Raw genomic sequence first — 18243 nt, forward strand, 5'->3', positions numbered from 1 at the left:
TCACAAAAAGCCCCCCCATGGGCTGGGCCCCTCACAGGTTATATACTTACTCACTCCTGGTCCCTGCACTTCCGCTGCTGCTTCTTCCTGTACACAGATGAAAACATCAGGTGTCAGGGGGAGCAGCCAATGGCAGATGGGGACGAGCCTCCATAGCATCGCGGGTGACGCTAGGGAGGTTCGTCCCCATCCCCGCCTGCCACTGGCTGCTCCCCCTGACACCGGATGTCTTCATCCGTGTACAGGGAGAAGCAACGGCAGTGCGGGAATCAGGAGTGGCGCAGGGAGCGGGGTAAGTATATTACCTATGAGGGGCCTGACACATGGGGGGGCTGTTTGTGAAATATGTTCCCTTTAAAGGGGTTATCCAATCAGAAAGTATTCCCCCCAAACTGTCACCAGAACCTGACAGTGGAATGAGTAACGAGTAATTATTATGTAGTGAATGAGTAGAATCTGTGAGTCTTCTCTGCATTATTCAGTGGTTACTACTCACCTGGGCGGTTATCTGTAGGAATGTCCTCTATACTCTGCTCATCATCCATCTCATCTGTATCTGTAACATATATAATGTTCAGCTCTTCACACGGATTCACAAGCTATGAAAGAAATATTGTAAAAGTCATCAGACGGTTGAAGAAGTCGTGTGGAAGGTTTCAGATGACCAGAAAAGATCAGTAATTAGAATGATGACAGAAGTGACCGGACAGCTGGAGTTCTCTGACCTAAATATCTCCAGGTCTCCTGTATAAATCTAACCTGCTGGTTCCTTATTCCGACCAGAAATCTTCATAACCAGAAAATAGAGAGAAGCTCCAGACAACATATAGGGGGACATTTATTGAGACTAGCAAATTATTAGTCAGTCTTAATCCCTCTGCACTGCTGGTGGATGCACCAATGTTATGTAGAGGTGCAGGCCTCTACATAACTTTGGCACTTACTGCCGCCAACCGTGCAACATGCTTTAAACTATGCCAGCTCCCTTGCTGGCGTAGTTGAAGGCCATTTTCCACACCTAAACTGGTGTGGAAAATGATGCATGAGACGGGCCAGCTGAAATCCCCTCTTCCCTGCTCACGCCACGCCCCTTTTTACCACCACTTCGCAAGACAACTTTGCAACAAAATCTGCGACCTAATTACGCCCAAAACTGGTGTATATCAGATGATAAATGATCGCAATAATGTCTATGCTGAGATGTAATCCTGCCATCTCCACCCTTCTTATTATACAAGGATAAAACACATAATACTGGTGGATAAAACAAGACTGAACACAAGATCTTCACAGCCTTCTACAGATCATAGGGGACATTTCATGAGACCTTATCTTCATCTACCTGATCATCCTGTGGGACATTGTGATGTTCTTCTGAACCATCCTGTGGAAGAAGAGGACTGGGACAGCTCTCTGGTGTTCTTCTCTCTTCCTTAACTGTAGGAAACACATCCAGTGACTGAATTCATTCCTTACATACAGATAATGAGAGGACGTGTGGATTTAGTCATGTCTATTACCTGGTGATGTGAGGGGCCGGTGATCCTGTATCATGACATCCTTGTCTCCATCTACCTGATCATCCTGTAGGACATTGTGATGTTCTTCTGAACCATCCTGTGGAAGAAGAGGACTGGGACATCTCTCCGGTGTTCTTCTCTCTTCCTTAACTGTAGAAAACACATCCAGTGACTGAATTCATTCCTTACATACAGATAATGAGAGGACGTGTGTATTTAGTCATGTCTATTACCTGGTGATGTGAGGGGCCTTTGATCCTCCATTATGACATCCTTGTACAGATCCTTGTGCCCTTCTAAATACTCCCACTCCTCCATGGAGAAATAGACGGTGACATCCTGACACCTTATAGGAACCTGACAACACAATGATACAGTCATCACCCAAATCCCTTCATAGCGTTCCTGTATAATGTCCCAGCATTCCCAGCTGTGTCACCTCTCCAGTCAGCAGCTCAATCATCTTGTTGGTGAGTTCTAGTATCTTCTCTCTATTGATTTCCTCATGTATCAGGGGGTGAGGTGGAGGCCCCGTGATTGGGCTCAGGGTTCTTCCCCATCCTTTAGACACAGGGACCTGACAGCGCTCACTAGAGGTCTTCTTCACTACTGTGTAGTCCTGGTTATGGAGAGACACAGTAATACATATCACTCCATACATCTCCAGAGTCCCTCACCTCTCCAGTCATGTCCATCTGTTAGTAACATAGATAAGATGATGTAATGTGACATCATCAGAATCTCTCACCTCTCCAGTAAGCCGGAAGAGGATCTCTAGGGTGAGATTTATTATACTCTCCGCCATCTTGTCCCTGTCCCTAACCATTCTTGACAGGTCAATCATGAGAAGGATCTTATATACAAGATATCCAATGAGCGGATCCTATATTGTAGGAACCTGAATGTAAAGAAGATGAGAAGATGTAAAATCCTACAAAATCCCATGTAAAATACAATTACTAGAAATAATAAGAGGAGACATCGGAGGAGATAATAAAGTGTAGATGTATTTTCTCTTTTTCTATGGATTGGAAGATGAGTTTATAAGAGGGCTGGAAACAGTTTTGCCTTACAAAGAAAATGGAGTGTTCTGTTGCTATTGTTTACCATTGGCCTTGTGGCAGTTGTAATACTTTCATGTGCCACAACATATTGTGCGCCATATACCACTAAAAACATCAGCAACCGTATCTGATGTGCACTATTGTGGTGGAAATGCCTTGTATGTACTTACACTCTGGGTTCATGTTTTCTTATGAGCATTGCAGATGAATATATATTGTATAATGCATTGATGTTCTATGGTCTGCTAGAGGCAGTGAATGGTTAACTGTCTGTTAATGCAACTGAATATAGGTGACGTGATGGCCACTAAACTGGTGTCCCATGTAAACAAGCAGTGGGGATCAATAGTAGTGTCTCATGGTCAGAACTACAGGAACAGAAATAGAGTGATTGCTGCCGCTGGTGGAGATAAAGAGCCAGCATTATTCCTGCATGCAGCTATCTAGCAAGTGGAGGAAAGTGGCACAGGCCAGAAAGGTTCATCAAAGAGTGCAAGAGAGTGGGAAGCTGGAGCATTGGGGTAGATGACGTCTAGCCCCTGCACCCTGATAGCAGCCAAGATCTGTAGACACAACCCTTACAGACTGTGCTACTATTACTTGTTGCCACTAGAAGTGCTCTCTAATCACCCTTCTGCCCCCAGTAATCCTGACAAACAATGGCGGTGACTGTACACATACCTCCATCTGCACCGCTGGACACTACATGGATGGGAGGGGAACTAGTGGGTTAAAGGACCTTTCGTGATGTCATGACCATGTGACCATGTATGGGAGGAGTCAAGCTCCTGGCTGTAATGATGGAGGAGGTAAAGGACCTGTGATTATGTCATAAGCATGTGACTATATGTGGGAGGAGTCAGGCTTCAGGCTGTGCTGCTGGAGGAGGTAATAGACCTGTGATGATGTAATGACCATGTGATCCTGTGGGAGGAGGAGTCAGGCTCCAGCAGTGAGTATGAATAGTCTTCAGTGAATTGAGCTTCGGATCAGAGATCTGAAGTCGATTCTTTCAAAAACTTACAGCATTAAAATGTATTGGCTCCACTGAGCCAAACTTGATTTCACCCGAAGTCGCATGAAACTTCTGTGAATTAATCCAGTATTCATTTCTGAATTTTAAAAACTTTTAAAATTAGTTATCCAAGGTCAGCTTCGGTGCTGAGGTACCAGCTGGTACCAAACCCGACTTCAGATTACTAATTTTCAGGGGATCCATTTAATAGCAAAGACAAAAGTCCTGCATACAGTGGATGTTATCACTGGATATGGTACATGGAGCAGTGGAGTTTGCTGCCATACCAACATATACCGGCCCCACCCAGGCCCCTCATTCCTCTGGCAGGTTACAGGGGTTGTGCGCTTTCATGACTGTGGTGATTTATCTTCAGATCGTTGGTGGTCCGATCTACCAGAGCCAAGGAAGAGAGAAATGCAGAGTGATATATACCAAGCAGGGTCAGCAAAGAGGTGACATCAGAACCAGCAGTCAGAGGTGAAGTCGCTGACCAGCAGAAGGTCACAAGTCCAGGAACCAACCAGACGTGTGAGGCAAGAAGGCCAAATCACAGCCAACTGTGGCCAGCAGTTTTCTGCTTAAATACCCCAGCATCAGGAAGTAGATGACATTGATTACTATACTGATTGACTCGACGTCCCTGCTCCCTAATAGGCCGACCAGTTCCTCTGTCAGTTGGGCTGGCTGCCACAGCTATAGAGCGACGCCGGCGGTGCAGTAATAGTGCGGCAGGACTCGTCGTGAAGCACTGCAGTGTAAGTACATGACAGTATCACAAATACCAGGATAACTTGGAACAGACAACCATAGGAATACACTAGAAGCAGACATTGAAGGTGACCAGTGGTAAAAATCCACAAGATTATAGGTCCTTCCAGGACACACTGTGAATTGTAAGCTGGTTCTCAATTCTGTGGCCTCCCATCTAGCACTCTCGGTCACCTCTAATCTATTCCCAACTCTGCTGCCAAGTTTATCTGTCTCTCCTCTCGTTTCTTCTCTTCCTCCCCCTCTGTCAATCTCTTCAATGACTCCCCATTGTACAGCAAATTTCGTACTACATATAAGGCCATCCACAACCGTTCCCCTCCTTACATTTCTCGATACATCTCCACACATAATCTCCGATCCTCACAGGACCTCCTTCTCTGTTCCCCTTTCATCTGTTCTTCACACAATCGACTACAAGATTACCCACGTGCCTCTCCCATACTCTGGAACTCACTACCCCAGCACATCACCCCCAACATTCAAACATTAAAAAGTAACCTTAAAACCCACATTTTCAGGAAGTCCTACCACCTGCAATAAGCATGCTATCACCACACAGCCAAATGAGCAGCATTTACCCCCTCCTACTCTGTTCTTCCTCCTTCTGTTGTAGATTGTAAACTCTTGCGGGCAGAGTCCTCTCCCCCACTGTACCAGTCTGTTAATAGTTCCTTATTTATTGTATTTTATATTATGTATTTGTAACCCCCTCTTGATGTACAGTGCCCTGGAATTTTTGGCACTTTCTAATAAATAATAATAAATAATAATATTAATAATTCTCTGTTGGAGCAGAGTTTAGATAGTAGAACAGAACCCATCAGAAGCAAAGGGAGAGCATAACACTGCATACTAATACAGTCCAGATCCAGGAAAGAGTTAACCATTGTCATGCTGGGTCAGCAGTGTGTGGGTAAACAATGAAGACCGAAGAACACAGAAACATAGCAAAGCTGGATACCACCCAGAACACCGGAGCTGAATTCATAGAGAAAACTAGGAACAGATTAGAATAGACCACCAGCATCAAATGGCACTCTGCCAGCCAAGAACAGCCAGCACTATTATAGCATGCAGTCTACCGGGACAATCACTGCTACATTCCCTCAGCCATCCAGAAGCAGTATATCCTTCCTCTCCAGCCTCCCTTAATGTACATAAATAAAAATGAAAATGTATTATAAATATAAGAAAGGCAACACTGAAACCCATCCAATGAAACTGGTTTAGTGATTTATACACATGAATGACCTCCATATGGAAATCTAAATACCACTGCTTACTGAGAACCATCATGAAAATTATGTGGTCCTAGTGAATAAAGCAAACACGCGAATCAACTAAATGATCATGGTTGGATACCAAAAGTACTGTTTTAATCAAAAGTCTGATGCTGGCAGTCCATTCAAAGTTTGAAAATTGCTTTGTTGAAAGACCTCTCTACCCTTCCTGGGCCACATTATCTCTGATCATGGTATTAAGATGGATTCTGAGAAGTTTTCTGCTGTCTTAGCCTGGCGCCATCCTACAGGCCTGCGAGCTATCCAGTGGTTCTTAGGCTTCGCCACTGGCGTAGCTATAGGGGTCGCAGCGGTCGCAATTGCGACTGGGCTCCTAAGTCAGGGGGGCCCACAGGGCCTTCTCAAGCTAGGAGAGCCACAGTAACCCCCCCATCATTGGTGGCAGCGGCAGTTCCGATTGGAGTCCCAGCAGCGTAATGCTGGGGCTCCGATCGGTTACCATGGCAGCCAGGACGCTACTGAAGTTTTGGCTGCCATGGTCAGTTAGTCAGCAGCATACTTACATGCCCGTTGGCGCCCGACGCTCCTTCTTCTTGTAACTCGTTACAGGTCTGTGCGGCGCATTGCTATAAGCATAAGCAATGCGCCACACAGACCTGTGACGAGAAGAAGGAGCTTCGGGCGGCCACAGCGCATGTAAGTGCCCACCAATGATTTTTATACTGGGGGGGAGGGCACACTGCCCACCAATGATTTTAATACTGGGGTGGGGGGAGGGCGCACTGCCCACCAATGATTTTAATACTGGGGGGGGGCGCACTGCCCACCAATGATTTTAATACCGGGGGGGCGCACTGGGGGCTGATGGAGAGGGTACTGGGGGCTGATGGAGATGCACTGACTGGGGGCTGATGGAGATGCACTGACTGGGGGCTTATGGAGAGGCACTGGGGGGCCGCTGGTGAGAGGCACTGGGAGCTAATTGAGAGGCATTGGGGGCTGGTGAGAGGCACTTGGGGCTGCTATGAGGCTACTGGGGGTTGCTATAAGGCATGGGGCTCTTAACTTAGGTCTGATTGGGGGTCATTTATATTGGGGTCTGAGCTGAGGTGTTATCTGAGGTATTATTAACATTGGGGATCTTATTGGGGCTGTTAGCTGAGGTCTGATTACATTGGAGGTCTGATTGGTGGTCTGACCTGAGGTATAATGAAAAATATATTTTTTCCAGAGCAGCTTGGAGAAAAAAGGCCTCACAGTCTCCCACACTCCTTCTGTCCGGCCAAGCCTGCCAGCACCCCTGAGGCCAAGCCTGTCAGCACCCCTGAGGCTAAGCCTGCCAGCACCCCTGAGGCCAAGCCAGCCAGCATCCCTGAGGCCAAGCCAGCCAGCACCCCTGAGTCTTCAGAACTGTAAGTATATTATATATAAGGGGAGCCTATATTATCAAAGAGACGAATTATGCCTGAACAGACATATAGCGCAAATTTCAGTTTTTGTTTATTTTATGTTGCACTGAATTTTCAGCGATATATATATATATATATATATATATTTTAAAAAAATAATTTTTTTGGGGGGGGGGGGGGGGTCGGGGTTGCAGTGGATCTTGGGTGAGTTCCCACACTTTTTTCCCAGGACTTGACCCCTGGAGTGGTCCCGCAGTCTGGACGGCAGTTCTGACTAGTCCTACTTTAATACACAGACATTTAGATTCATACATTTCCTACACTGGCACAAATGCCTTGCCAGTGACCAACTGTCTGTGCTCAGTCCTACGCGTAACCATCGTAAGTGCATGAGGAGCTGCGGATGTGGCGGCAAGGTCCGAGAGGTATGTGGGGGTGGGAGATCCGGGGGGGGGGGGGGGGCCCATAATTTTTTTTTACTATGGGGCCCAGTCATTTCTAGCTATGCCCCTGGGCTTCGCTAATTCTTACACACAGTTCATTCCTCACTTTTCCACCCTTACTGTCCCTATTTCTGCTCTTACCCAGAAGGGGGTAAGTGCAAAGGAGTGGTCTCCAAGAGTCACCTCTCCAGTCTGTCAAATGGGCCTTCCTTTCTGCATCGGTTTTCCATAATCCGGGTTTCATCCAGTTCTTTGTGGAGGTGGACGATTCCTCCATGAGAGGCCGGAGAAGTCCTTTTTGAGAAGGGTGCCTCTAGTAAGATGTTCACCTGCGGCTTCTCTTTGAAAACGTTCTCCTTGGCAGAACAGAATTTTTCTATTGGCAACAGGGAGTTGCTCACTGTCAAGTCGGACCTTGAGGAGTGGTGTCATCTGCTGGAGGGTGCCTGCCATCCTTTCGTCATTTATCAGACCACAATAACTTAGCTTTCGTCAGCTTAGCGTCTTAACACTCATCAAGCTTGAAGGTTGTTGATCTACACTGCGTGCAGAATTATTAGGCAAATGAGTATTTTGACCACATCATCCTCTTTATGCATGTTGTCTTACTCCAAGCTGTATAGGCTCGAAAGCCTACTACCAATTAAGCATATTAGGTGATGTGCATCTCTGTAATGAGAAGGGGTGTGGTCTAATGACATCAACACCCTATATCAGGTGTGCATAATTATTAGGCAACTCCCTTTCCTTTGGCAAAATGGGTCAAAAGAAGGACTTGACAGGCTCAGAAAAGTCAAAAATAGTGAGATATCTTGCAGAGGGATGCAGCACTCTTAAAATTGCAAAGCTTCTGAAGCGTGATCATCGAACAATCAAGCGTTTCATTCAAAATAGTCAACAGGGTCGCAAGAAGCGTGTGGAAAAACCAAGGCGCAAAATAACTGCCCATGAACTGAGAAAAGTCAAGCGTGCAGCTGCCAAGATGCCACTTGCCACCAGTTTGGCCATATTTCAGAGCTGCAACATCACTGGAGTGCCCAAAAGCACAAGGTGTGCAATACTCAGAGACATGGCCAAGGTAAGAAAGGCTGAAAGACGACCACCACTGAACAAGACACACAAGCTGAAACGTCAAGACTGGGCCAAGAAATATCTCAAGACTGATTTTTCTAAGGTTTTATGGACTGATGAAATGAGAGTGAGTCTTGATGGGCCAGATGGATGGGCCCGTGGCTGGATTGGTAAAGGGCAGAGAGCTCCAGTCCGACTCAGACGCCAGCAAGGTGGAGGTGGAGTACTGGTTTGGGCTGGTATCATCAAAGATGAGCTTGTGGGGCCTTTTCGGGTTGAGGATGGAGTCAAGCTCAACTCCCAGTCCTACTGCCAGTTTCTGGAAGACACCTTCTTCAAGCAGTGGTACAGGAAGAAGTCTGCATCCTTCAAGAAAAACATGATTTTCATGCAGGACAATGCTCCATCACACGCGTCCAAGTACTCCACAGCGTGGCTGGCAAGAAAGGGTATAAAAGAAGAAAATCTAATGACATGGCCTCCTTGTTCACCTGATCTGAACCGCATTGAGAACCTGTGGTCCATCATCAAATGTGAGATTTACAAGGAGGGAAAACAGTACACCTCTCTATACAGTGTCTGGGAGGCTGTGGTTGCTGCTGCATGCAATGTTGATGGTGAACAGATCAAAACACTGACAGAATCCATGGATGGCAGGCTTTTGAGTGTCCTTGCAAAGAAAGGTGGCTATATTGATCACTGATTTGTTTTTGTTTTGTTTTTGAATGTCAGAAATGTATATTTGTGAATGTTGAGATGTTATATTGGTTTCACTGGTAAAAATAAATAATTGAAATGGGTATATATTTGTTTTTTGTTAAGTTGCCTAATAATTATGCACAGTAATAGTCACCTGCACACACAGATATCCCCCTAAAATAGCTCAAACTAAAAACAAACTAAAAACTACTTCCAAAAATATTCAGCTTTGATATTAATGAGTTTTTTGGGTTCATTGAGAACATGGTTGTTGTTCAATAATAAAATTAATCCTCAAAAATACAACTTGCCTAATAATTCTGCACTCCCTGTATGCATGGTTCAATGTCATTCTGCATTTCCCTCCGGCTGACAAGAATACTAAGGCAGATGCCCTCTCCTGATACTTTGACCCAGCTGATTCGACTGAGGAGCCCCAGCATATAATGATGCTGCCTGCATTATCCCTGTCTCTCCAGTTAAGCTGAAGAACATCCTGCCCGACGAGACGTATGTCCTAATAGCCAAGAGGAAGCCAGTACTGGTCTGGGAACATTGCTCCAAAGTAGCTGGTCACTCTGCCCAACACAAGACAGTTGACCTGATTGCACAACATTTCTGGTGGCTTCCATTTTCTAAGGATGCTTGGGACTATGTTGCCGCCTGTCCTACCTGTGCCCAGAACAAGTTTCCTAAACAAAAACCTACATGAATCTTGCTTCCCTTGCCAAGTGACTGATGCCCCATGGCAACATATTGCCATGAACCTTATCATCAATCTGCATTCATCCTCAGGATGCACAATAATTTGGGTGGAGGCTGACCCATTTTTGAAGATGGCTCGCTTTATACCTCTGCCCCTCTTCCCATCTGTCAGCTAACTGTCTAAGTTGTTTATAGAGCACATTTTAGCTACATGGTTTGCCGTTGCACATCTTGTCTGATTGGGGAGTACAGCTTACCTCTATCTTCTGGAGATCCATCTGCAAGCTGTTGGATATCAAATTGGACTTTTGCTCTGGTTTCCATTTGCAATTCAGTGGGCAGGTGGAATGCATGATCAGATTGTGGTAAGCTACTTGTGATACTTCACTTCTGCACGTCATGATGCCTGGGTAGCTTCTCTCCCCTGGGTAGAGTTTCCCTACAATAACCACCCCAGAAAGTACAACCATACAGAATTTTCTTGGACAATTTGTTGACGCTTATCTGCATGCAGATTATTTTTTGCCAAAGTCAGAAGTGGATTCGAAAGTAATCAGAATTATAAAGGAAGGATTAATATTTCTGTTTCCTGATGGATACACTTCTAGATTTGGCTAAAAACTCTGCAGACAGATCTGCCTCAAAAACCTTGTCCAAAAAACTCTGTGTGGACATACTCTAAGTCTACCAGTAAGATCCCTTTTTTTCATAGTATATGGTCACCAATTATGGATTTCTCTTCCTGTGACATCTCCTCCAGGTCACAGGAGCCGAGTCCACTACTTCAACAAGACGGGGCAAGAAACGAAAGCTTCTGTACTACAGGCCTCTTCTTGCATGAATGAAGATTACTGATCACAAGTCTCCACCCCAATTTTCTCCTGGGGACAAGATCTGGCTATCTTCAAAAAAGCTGACTCAAGGTAGCCTCCTACAAGTTAGCACCCCGCTTCATTGGTCCTTTTGAGGTATTGACACACTTGAATCCAGTCTGCTATAAGTTATGCCTTCCTACCTCAAACCAGTTATTCCAGAGGCCGTGCTCCTGCTTCTGTCAGCAAAGAAAATTTATACAAAGTCAAGAATTTTATGGACATACAGTACAGACCAAAAGTTTGGACACACCTTCTCAAAGAGTTTTCTTTATTTCCATGACTATAAAGGCATCAAAACTATGAATTAACACATATGGAATTATATACATAACAAACAAGTGTGAAACAACTGAAAATATGTCATATTCTAGGTTCTTCAAAGTAATCACCTTTTGCTTTGATTACTGCTTTGCACACTCTTGGCATTCTCTTGATGAGCTTCAAGGGGTAGTCCCCTGAAATGGTCTTCCAACAGTCTTGAAGGAGTTCCCAGAGATGCTTAGCACTTGTTGGCCCTTTTGCCTTCACTCTGCGGTCCAGCTCACCCCAAACCATCTCGATTGGGTTCAGGTCCGGTGACTGTGGAGGCCAGGTCATCTGGCGCAGCACCCCATCACTCTCCTTCATGGTCAAATAGCCCTTACTTTCAAAGTTTTCCCAATTTTTCGGCTGACTGACTGACCTTAATTTCTTAAAGTAATGATGGCCACTCGTTTTTCTTTACTTAGCTGATTTATTTCTTGCCATAATACAAATTCTAACAGTCTATTCAGTAGGACTATCAGCTGTGTATCCACCTGACTTCTCCTCAACGCAACTGATGGTCCCAACCCCATTTATAAGGCAAGAAATCCCACTTATTAAACCTGACAGGGCACACCTGTGAAGTGAAAACCATTTCAGGGGACTACCTCTTGAAGCTCATCAAGAGAATGCCAAGAGTGTGCAAAGCAGTAATCAAAGCAAAAGGTGGCTACTTTGAAGAACCTAGAATATGACATATTTTCAGTTGTTTCACACTTGTTTGTTATGTATATAATTCCACATGTGTTAATTCATAGTTTTGATGCCTTCAGTGTGAATCTACAATTTTCATAGTCATGAAAATAAAGAAAACTCTTTGAATGAGAAGGTGTGTCCAAACTTTTGGTCTGTACTGTACATGAAGAAAATCAGAGGCGAAACCTTCTTCCTAGTGGACCGGAAGGATGTTGGTCCAGAGGAAAGGTTTTTGGAGCCAGTTGAAAACATTGATGCTCCTGTTCTTCTGAAAAAAATTCCTGCTAGTGTTTGGATCAAAGAGGAGAGAACGTGAGGAGAGAACGTAAGGAGAGTTACTGTTACAGTGGTGGCCACCGCTGCTCCCCCATCAGTCCCATGTCCTTGTATCCTGGCGGCATGCCTCTTGCTCTGCCTTCCCCAAGCTTGCTGTGTCCCCCCTTGCAGGTAGCAACCTGCTTGCCAGCTAGGCTTCTCCTCCTCTTCCCATATGACACCACGGGAAGATGCTGAGGCAATAGGTTCATAGCTTACTAAGTTCCTTTCAAGGTGTGCTGTCTCTGTTGTCTGAATATGTATCGACTGTTCCACACCTACTGCCATAATACTGTAGCTCATGTTCATGGTTTGAAACAAGATCAAAGGACAGTTGATGATTAAAGGTTCAATTTTCAATGAGTGATTCTAATTTCTTCAGCTATTCATTTTGAAAGATGTATTAGAGCCAGAGAAGGTCAGAGGGTGAGGGAAGCTGCTTCATATCATTCTGTTGATGTTTCTTATTCTAGTGTGAGAATAAATCAATGCAACTGGGGAGATTCTTCTAAGTTTGAATGGAATGGTATATCTTCGCAGATGGATTTTGTTGATTCTGGCCCTACAGCAGATTTTTTAGACTTTCCTTTGGCCAAAAATTGGGTATTAACCCTGTACCTCTCAACAAACCCTTAGAAATTTGTTTCTGAACTATTGTTCTGATCTCCCATGCATGACCTCTACCTATTTTCCGGATTGATATTGTGCTGTCCCCACATTAACCTTGTGCCACCTGTCCTGACCCATTGCCTGACTACTGTACTGCACTGCACGAACTCTGCCTTGTCTTCAGCTTGCCTACTGACCATGCCCTTGCCTTTCCTCTTACTGCCACACACTGATTTTTCTTGAGCTGCCTGGGTCAGCAGCCTTTGAAAAGAAACTAGTCCTAGAGGTAGAGACTAGGTGGTCCCTGCAGTGAAGGCCAGTTCCCCATAAAAAAAGAGAAAAGGTGAAAATCAGTGGTCCACCTTGACAATGCCTTCAGGCATCCTAAGTGAACTTTTTTCCATCCACGGCTGCATTTTCTTCTGCTCAGGGTCCTGACAGCAGTTAATTGTGTGATCACGTGATTGGTTCCCATAGATGTAGCAGCAGAATGTTTACATAGCTAGTGGATGGACAGCTGGCAGTCTACTGACAAGTATCTCAGGTGAGGTGTGTGATTACCTGTATTCTTTTAACGTGGCCAACCCTTTTAACTTCCTCAAGGCTGTGCTCCTGCAACCTTTTAGCTATACCTTCCTTTGGCTGCTTCCATGATGAGGTTAAATAAGGCTACTGCTATATAAGCTAGCCAGTTTTCTCATGAGGTGTCTGAGTGTCAAGTCAAGTCTGTTTTGTCTTTGCTTCAAATTTTCTATAATTCTACAGAGATTGCCAGTGGATTTGCTTGCTCTGTTCTTGGACAAACTAGTCCTTGGACCTGTTTGCTGATATTTGTAGTTCTGCATCTAGTTCCTGACCTTGGCCTGCTCCTGGGCTCGGTTTATTGTTGTCACGGCGGACGTGCACTCAGACTAACAGATAAACCACCAACCAGGCTCTAGGTGAGAGGCAGGGGAAGGGTCACCTCCTAGCTAATCCCTGACCTCTCTCCCTGCACTGCTCAGCCCACATGCAGACCTTGGTGGTAGGTATGATGTGTCCCCGTGCCTGGGCTGAAACAACCTAAATTCCCTGAGATGGTGAAGAGGGGAAATAGGAGCAGCCTGCTCGCACAGAACCTGGATGGGAGAGATGACACAAAACAACAAAACTTGAAACCACACTTATCTTTCTGAGCTGGAACAGACAACCTTCCTTCCTAGCTTCCAAGACCAAAGTGATTCCTATAATCCACTCAGAGCACTGGGATGGAGTGCTATTTAAACTAATGACCCCACCCAGTGCACCTGATGAGAGGCGGATCCAGCACGGCTCCAAAATAAAACACTAAACTCGTGCTGCTATTCTGGCCGACCTCCGCACATAGTCAGGGCGGGGCATGACAATTGTCTAGCTCAGGGGTCAGCAACCTTAGGCTCTCCAGCTGCTGTAAAAATACATCTCCCAGCATATAAACATGCTAGGCTGTTCCTTTAACTCCCACAGAAGTGAATGAAGCATTCTGGGAGTTGTACAGTCGTGGCCAAAAGTTTTGAGAATTACATAAATATTGGAAATTGGAAAAGTTGCTGCTTAAGTTTTTATAATAGCAATTTGCATATACTCCAGAATGTTATGAAGAGTGATCAGATGAATTGCATAGTTCTTCTTTGCCATGAAAATTAACTTATTCCCAAAAAAACCTTTCCACTGCATTTCATTGCTGTCATTAAAGGACCTGCTGAGATCATTTCAGTAATCGTCTTGTTAACTCAGGTGAGAATGTTGACGAGCACAAGGCTGCAGATCATTATGTCAGGCTGATTGGGTTAAAATGGCAGACTTGACATGTTAAAAGGAGGGTGATGCTTGAAATCATTGTTCTTCCATTGTTAACCATGGTGACTTGCAAAGAAACGCGTGCAGCCATCATTGCGTTGCATAAAAATGGCTTCACAGGCAAGGATATTGTGGCTACTAAGATTGCACCTCAATCAACAATTTATAGGATCATCAAGAACTTCAAGGAAAGAGGTTCAATTCTTGTTAAGAAGGCTTCAGGGCGTACAAGAAAGTCCAGCAAGCGCCAGGATCATCTCCTAAAGAGGATTCAGCTGCGGGATCGGAGTGCCACCAGTGCAGAGCTTGCTCAGGAATGGCAGCAGGCAGGTGTGAGCGCATCTGCACGCACAGTGAGGCGAAGACTTTTGGAAGATGGCCTGGTGTCAAGAAGGGCAGCAAAGAAGCCACTTCTCTCCAAAAAAAACATCAGGGACAGATTGATCTTCTTCAGAAAGTATGGTGAATGGACCGCTGAGGACTGGGGCAAAGTCATATTCTCCGATGAAGCCTCTTTCCGATTGTTTGGGGCATCTGGAAAAAGGCTTGTCTGGAGAAGAAAAGGTGAGCGCTACCATCAGTCCTGTGTCATGCCAACAGTAAAGCATCCTGAGACCATTCATGTGTGGGGTGCTTCTCATCCAAGGGAGTGGGCTCACTCACAATTTTGCCCAAAAACACAGCCATGAATAAAGAATGGTACCAAAACAGATCTTAATCCCATTGAGAACTTGTGGTCAATCCTCAAGAGGCGGGTGGACAAACAATAACCCACTAATTCTGACAAACTCCAAGAAGTGATTATGAAAGAATGGGTTGCTATCAGTCAGGAATTGGCCCAGAAGTTGATTGAGAGCATGCCCAGTCGAATTGCAGAGGTCCTGAAAAAGAAGGGCCAACACTGCAAATACTGACTCTGCATAAACTTCATGTAATTGTCGATAAAAGCCTTTGATACGTATGAAGTGCATGTAATTATATTTCACTACATCACAGAAACAACTGAAACAAAGATCTAAAAGCAGTTTAGCAGCAAACTTTGTGAAAACTAATATTTGTGGGAGGAGCTGAGCGAGGAACAGAATAGGCATGCCTACGTACTATCCTGACCTAACTGGCTGGAGTGTGCCCGGCGCCAGTGACGAGGTAAGGCCTGAATAAGTGGGCCACCCAGGAGGAGAGCATAAGAAAAGGGAATGGGAGGGAGGGGCAAGAAACGGGCGCCCTCCTGCTTGTAGGAGGGGGTTTAAATAGGGTAAGTGCGCTCCTCCCACAATTACAGGCTGCAAGCAGCCTTCAATATTTGTGGGAGGAGCTGAGCGAGGAACAGAATAGGCATGCCTACGTACTATCCTGACCTAACTGGCTGGAGTGTGCCCGGCGCCAGTGACGAGGTAAGGCCTGAATAAGTGGGCAAAAAGAGAACTGGCACGTTGCAAGGTATGAAGCATTTATTGAAGCATTGTGTGACCTATAATGCCAAAGAACAAAAGGCTCTGGAGATCTCAGCCCGTGGATTCGGACTGTACCTTGCAAAGCAGGACGACCGCCAACGACCCATCTTGCGGATGACGTGCGCCGGTACCTGATGACTAGATGCTGCGGAAGCGGCCCCTATACGAAAGGAGTGCCCGGATATCGTGCTAGGGTTGTACCCCAATCCTGCGGCTAGGGTGCGGATATTGGAGACGAACAGGGTCGAAGAAAGGGGCTTACCGTTGACCGGGAGCAACGGGTCGTCTAAAGCGGGAGACTGGATGGAGGCCAGGAGCTCCTGGAGCACCTTGATAGTACACCAACAGTTGGCCGTAGGGAAGAACTCTACCTCGGTGGGAGGACCCGCCTGATTGGACTTGGTGGCTGGGATGGACAGTATGAAGTGGACCGAATGCCAGACGAGATGGGTCTAAGAACCCATGGAACCCTAGGTACATGGCTGCTTTGGTGATGATGCTTGCTGAGTGCCCAAAAGGGAGACCGTCTAGGGCTACGGACAATCTGCGGAAAGCTCGCCTGACACTGGTTGCCTACGCACCTGGACCGCCGCGCTAACCCTGAGGGTGGCTTTGATGGCCTGATACGAAAATGGATTTGGCAGAGGGGTCGCCGAGCATCCGATGGTGTTGAATGCCGGCCAAATACAGCTTGATGGTGTTTAAATGACAGGTGGCGGTGCGTGTGGCAATGGGCTACAAAAGCCATGAAAAACGTCACCTCGTCTACCTCCCCCGAGGATGGGTGTTTTTTTTTTTTTGGAGACGGAGGAGCCGGGAAGTGAAAGACCTGCCCTGGGCATGATCGTAAATGCACAGTTGAGGAACCCTAACAGGGACTGGAGCTCCCACTTGGACAGGACCCTGGGAGAAGCCGCGGATGAAACGGCGGCCTGGATCTTAGCCAGCTTGGCGGCCACCACGGGGCCTCAAGCCTGGCGAAAAGCTGGAGCAACCAGCCCAGCCCGAGGGGACGCCCTTAGGTCCCTTGATGATCAGGAATCAGGGTGCAGACTGCCCAGGTGAGATTGAGCAAAACCATGACGTAGCCATGAACAGGAGAATGCCGCTTCAGTGGGAGCAGAGTACAATACCTGATGTAACAACAGTTGTCGAGATAATGGATGACCATGTCCAAACCCCCGTGATAAACCCGGATCCAATGCAATCAGGGATTCAAACATGCGGAACCCGAACCGGGTAAACAGGAACCACTGGATACTGCTGGAAAAAACCCCGAGCGTTTCAGGCAAATATATCGGATCCTGAGTGATTCAGGCAAATGTGTACCACCACTGGGAAAGACCTGAGCAAATGCGAACAACCTGTGGGAAAAAGACCTGAGCGATTCAGGCAAATGTGTACAACATGTGGGAAAAGACCTAAGCGAATCAGGTAAATGCGAACAACCTGCGGGAAAAAGACCTGAGCGATTCAGGCAACTGTGCACAACCTGTGGGAAAAAAGACATGAGCGATTCAGGGGATACGTAACCTGAGTGAATCAAGAAAAAACACGCAACCTGGAAATACCGCCAACCTGAAAGGGACAGGAAAATACAAACCTGAGTGATTCAGGGAAATACGTAACCTGGGTGAATCGGGAAAAACATACCACCTGGAAATACTGGCAACCTGAAAGAGACAGGAAAATACCAAACCTGAGCGATTCAGGGAAATACCTAAACCTGAGCGATTCAGGAAAATACCTGACCTGAGCGATTCAGGAAAATACCTGACCTGAGCGATTCAGGAAAATACCTGACCTGAGCGATTCAGGAAAATACCTGACCTGAGCGATTCAGGAAAATACCTGACCTGAGCGATTCAGGGAAAACGTAAGACCTGAGTGACCCGGGCACATACATAAACCTGAACGACCCAGAAAACATGAACCCGGGCGACTCTGGGAACATAAAACCCGAATGACTCAGGTAAATTCATGAACCCGAGCGATCCAGGTAAATTCATGAACGCGAGCGATCCAGGGAAATGCACGAACCCGAGCGATCCAGGAAACACGCAAAACCCGCGCGACTCTGGGGAATTGGACCTGGGTGAATAGGTAAATACGTGAATGTTTGAGCTAATCCGGGAAATACATGAAACCTGAGAATCAGAAGGAAACAGGAATGAACATGGTATAGAAAGGATCGCAACCTAACCGAATCAACGGACAGCGCTGCCAACTCTC

General features: G+C 46.1%; 2 protein-coding genes and 1 long non-coding RNA gene across 5 annotated transcripts in view; 1 reads left to right on the forward strand and 2 right to left on the reverse strand.

Moving 5' to 3' along the window:
* LOC121004478 (oocyte zinc finger protein XlCOF7.1-like) overlaps window positions 1-18243 on the forward strand; it is a 1216478-nt gene that overhangs the window by 1092464 nt on the left and 105771 nt on the right. The gene's annotated exons all lie outside the window — the stretch shown is intronic.
* Window positions 1-18243, reverse strand: part of LOC121004486 (gastrula zinc finger protein XlCGF26.1-like) — a 253774-nt gene that overhangs the window by 58646 nt on the left and 176885 nt on the right. Inside the window, exons 1-2 of one of the 2 annotated variants that reach the window (XM_040436736.1) lie at window positions 1343-1373; window positions 497-599 (exon numbers count right to left, since the gene is read on the reverse strand). The exons of the other annotated variant lie outside the window; for it this stretch is intronic. Coding sequence (XP_040292670.1) covers window positions 497-545 — 49 coding nt within the window. The 5' untranslated portion in view covers window positions 546-599; window positions 1343-1373. Of the gene's footprint in view, window positions 1-496; window positions 600-1342; window positions 1374-18243 lie in introns of those variants that run through there. 2 annotated transcript variants of the gene reach the window in all.
* LOC121004554 lies at window positions 2093-3287 on the reverse strand. 2 transcript variants are annotated; one of them, XR_005779750.1, is made up of 3 exons: window positions 3266-3287; window positions 2269-2418; window positions 2093-2139 (listed from the first exon to the last, which is right to left on the reverse strand). It is a non-coding gene; the product is annotated as an uncharacterized LOC121004554 (long non-coding RNA). The 2 variants fall into 2 exon arrangements; XR_005779751.1 differs by lacking the exon at window positions 3266-3287 and adding an exon at window positions 2628-2647.

Source organism: Bufo bufo, chromosome 6, assembly GCF_905171765.1.
Source record: "Bufo bufo chromosome 6, aBufBuf1.1, whole genome shotgun sequence".
Classification (NCBI taxonomy): Eukaryota; Metazoa; Chordata; class Amphibia; order Anura; family Bufonidae; genus Bufo; species Bufo bufo.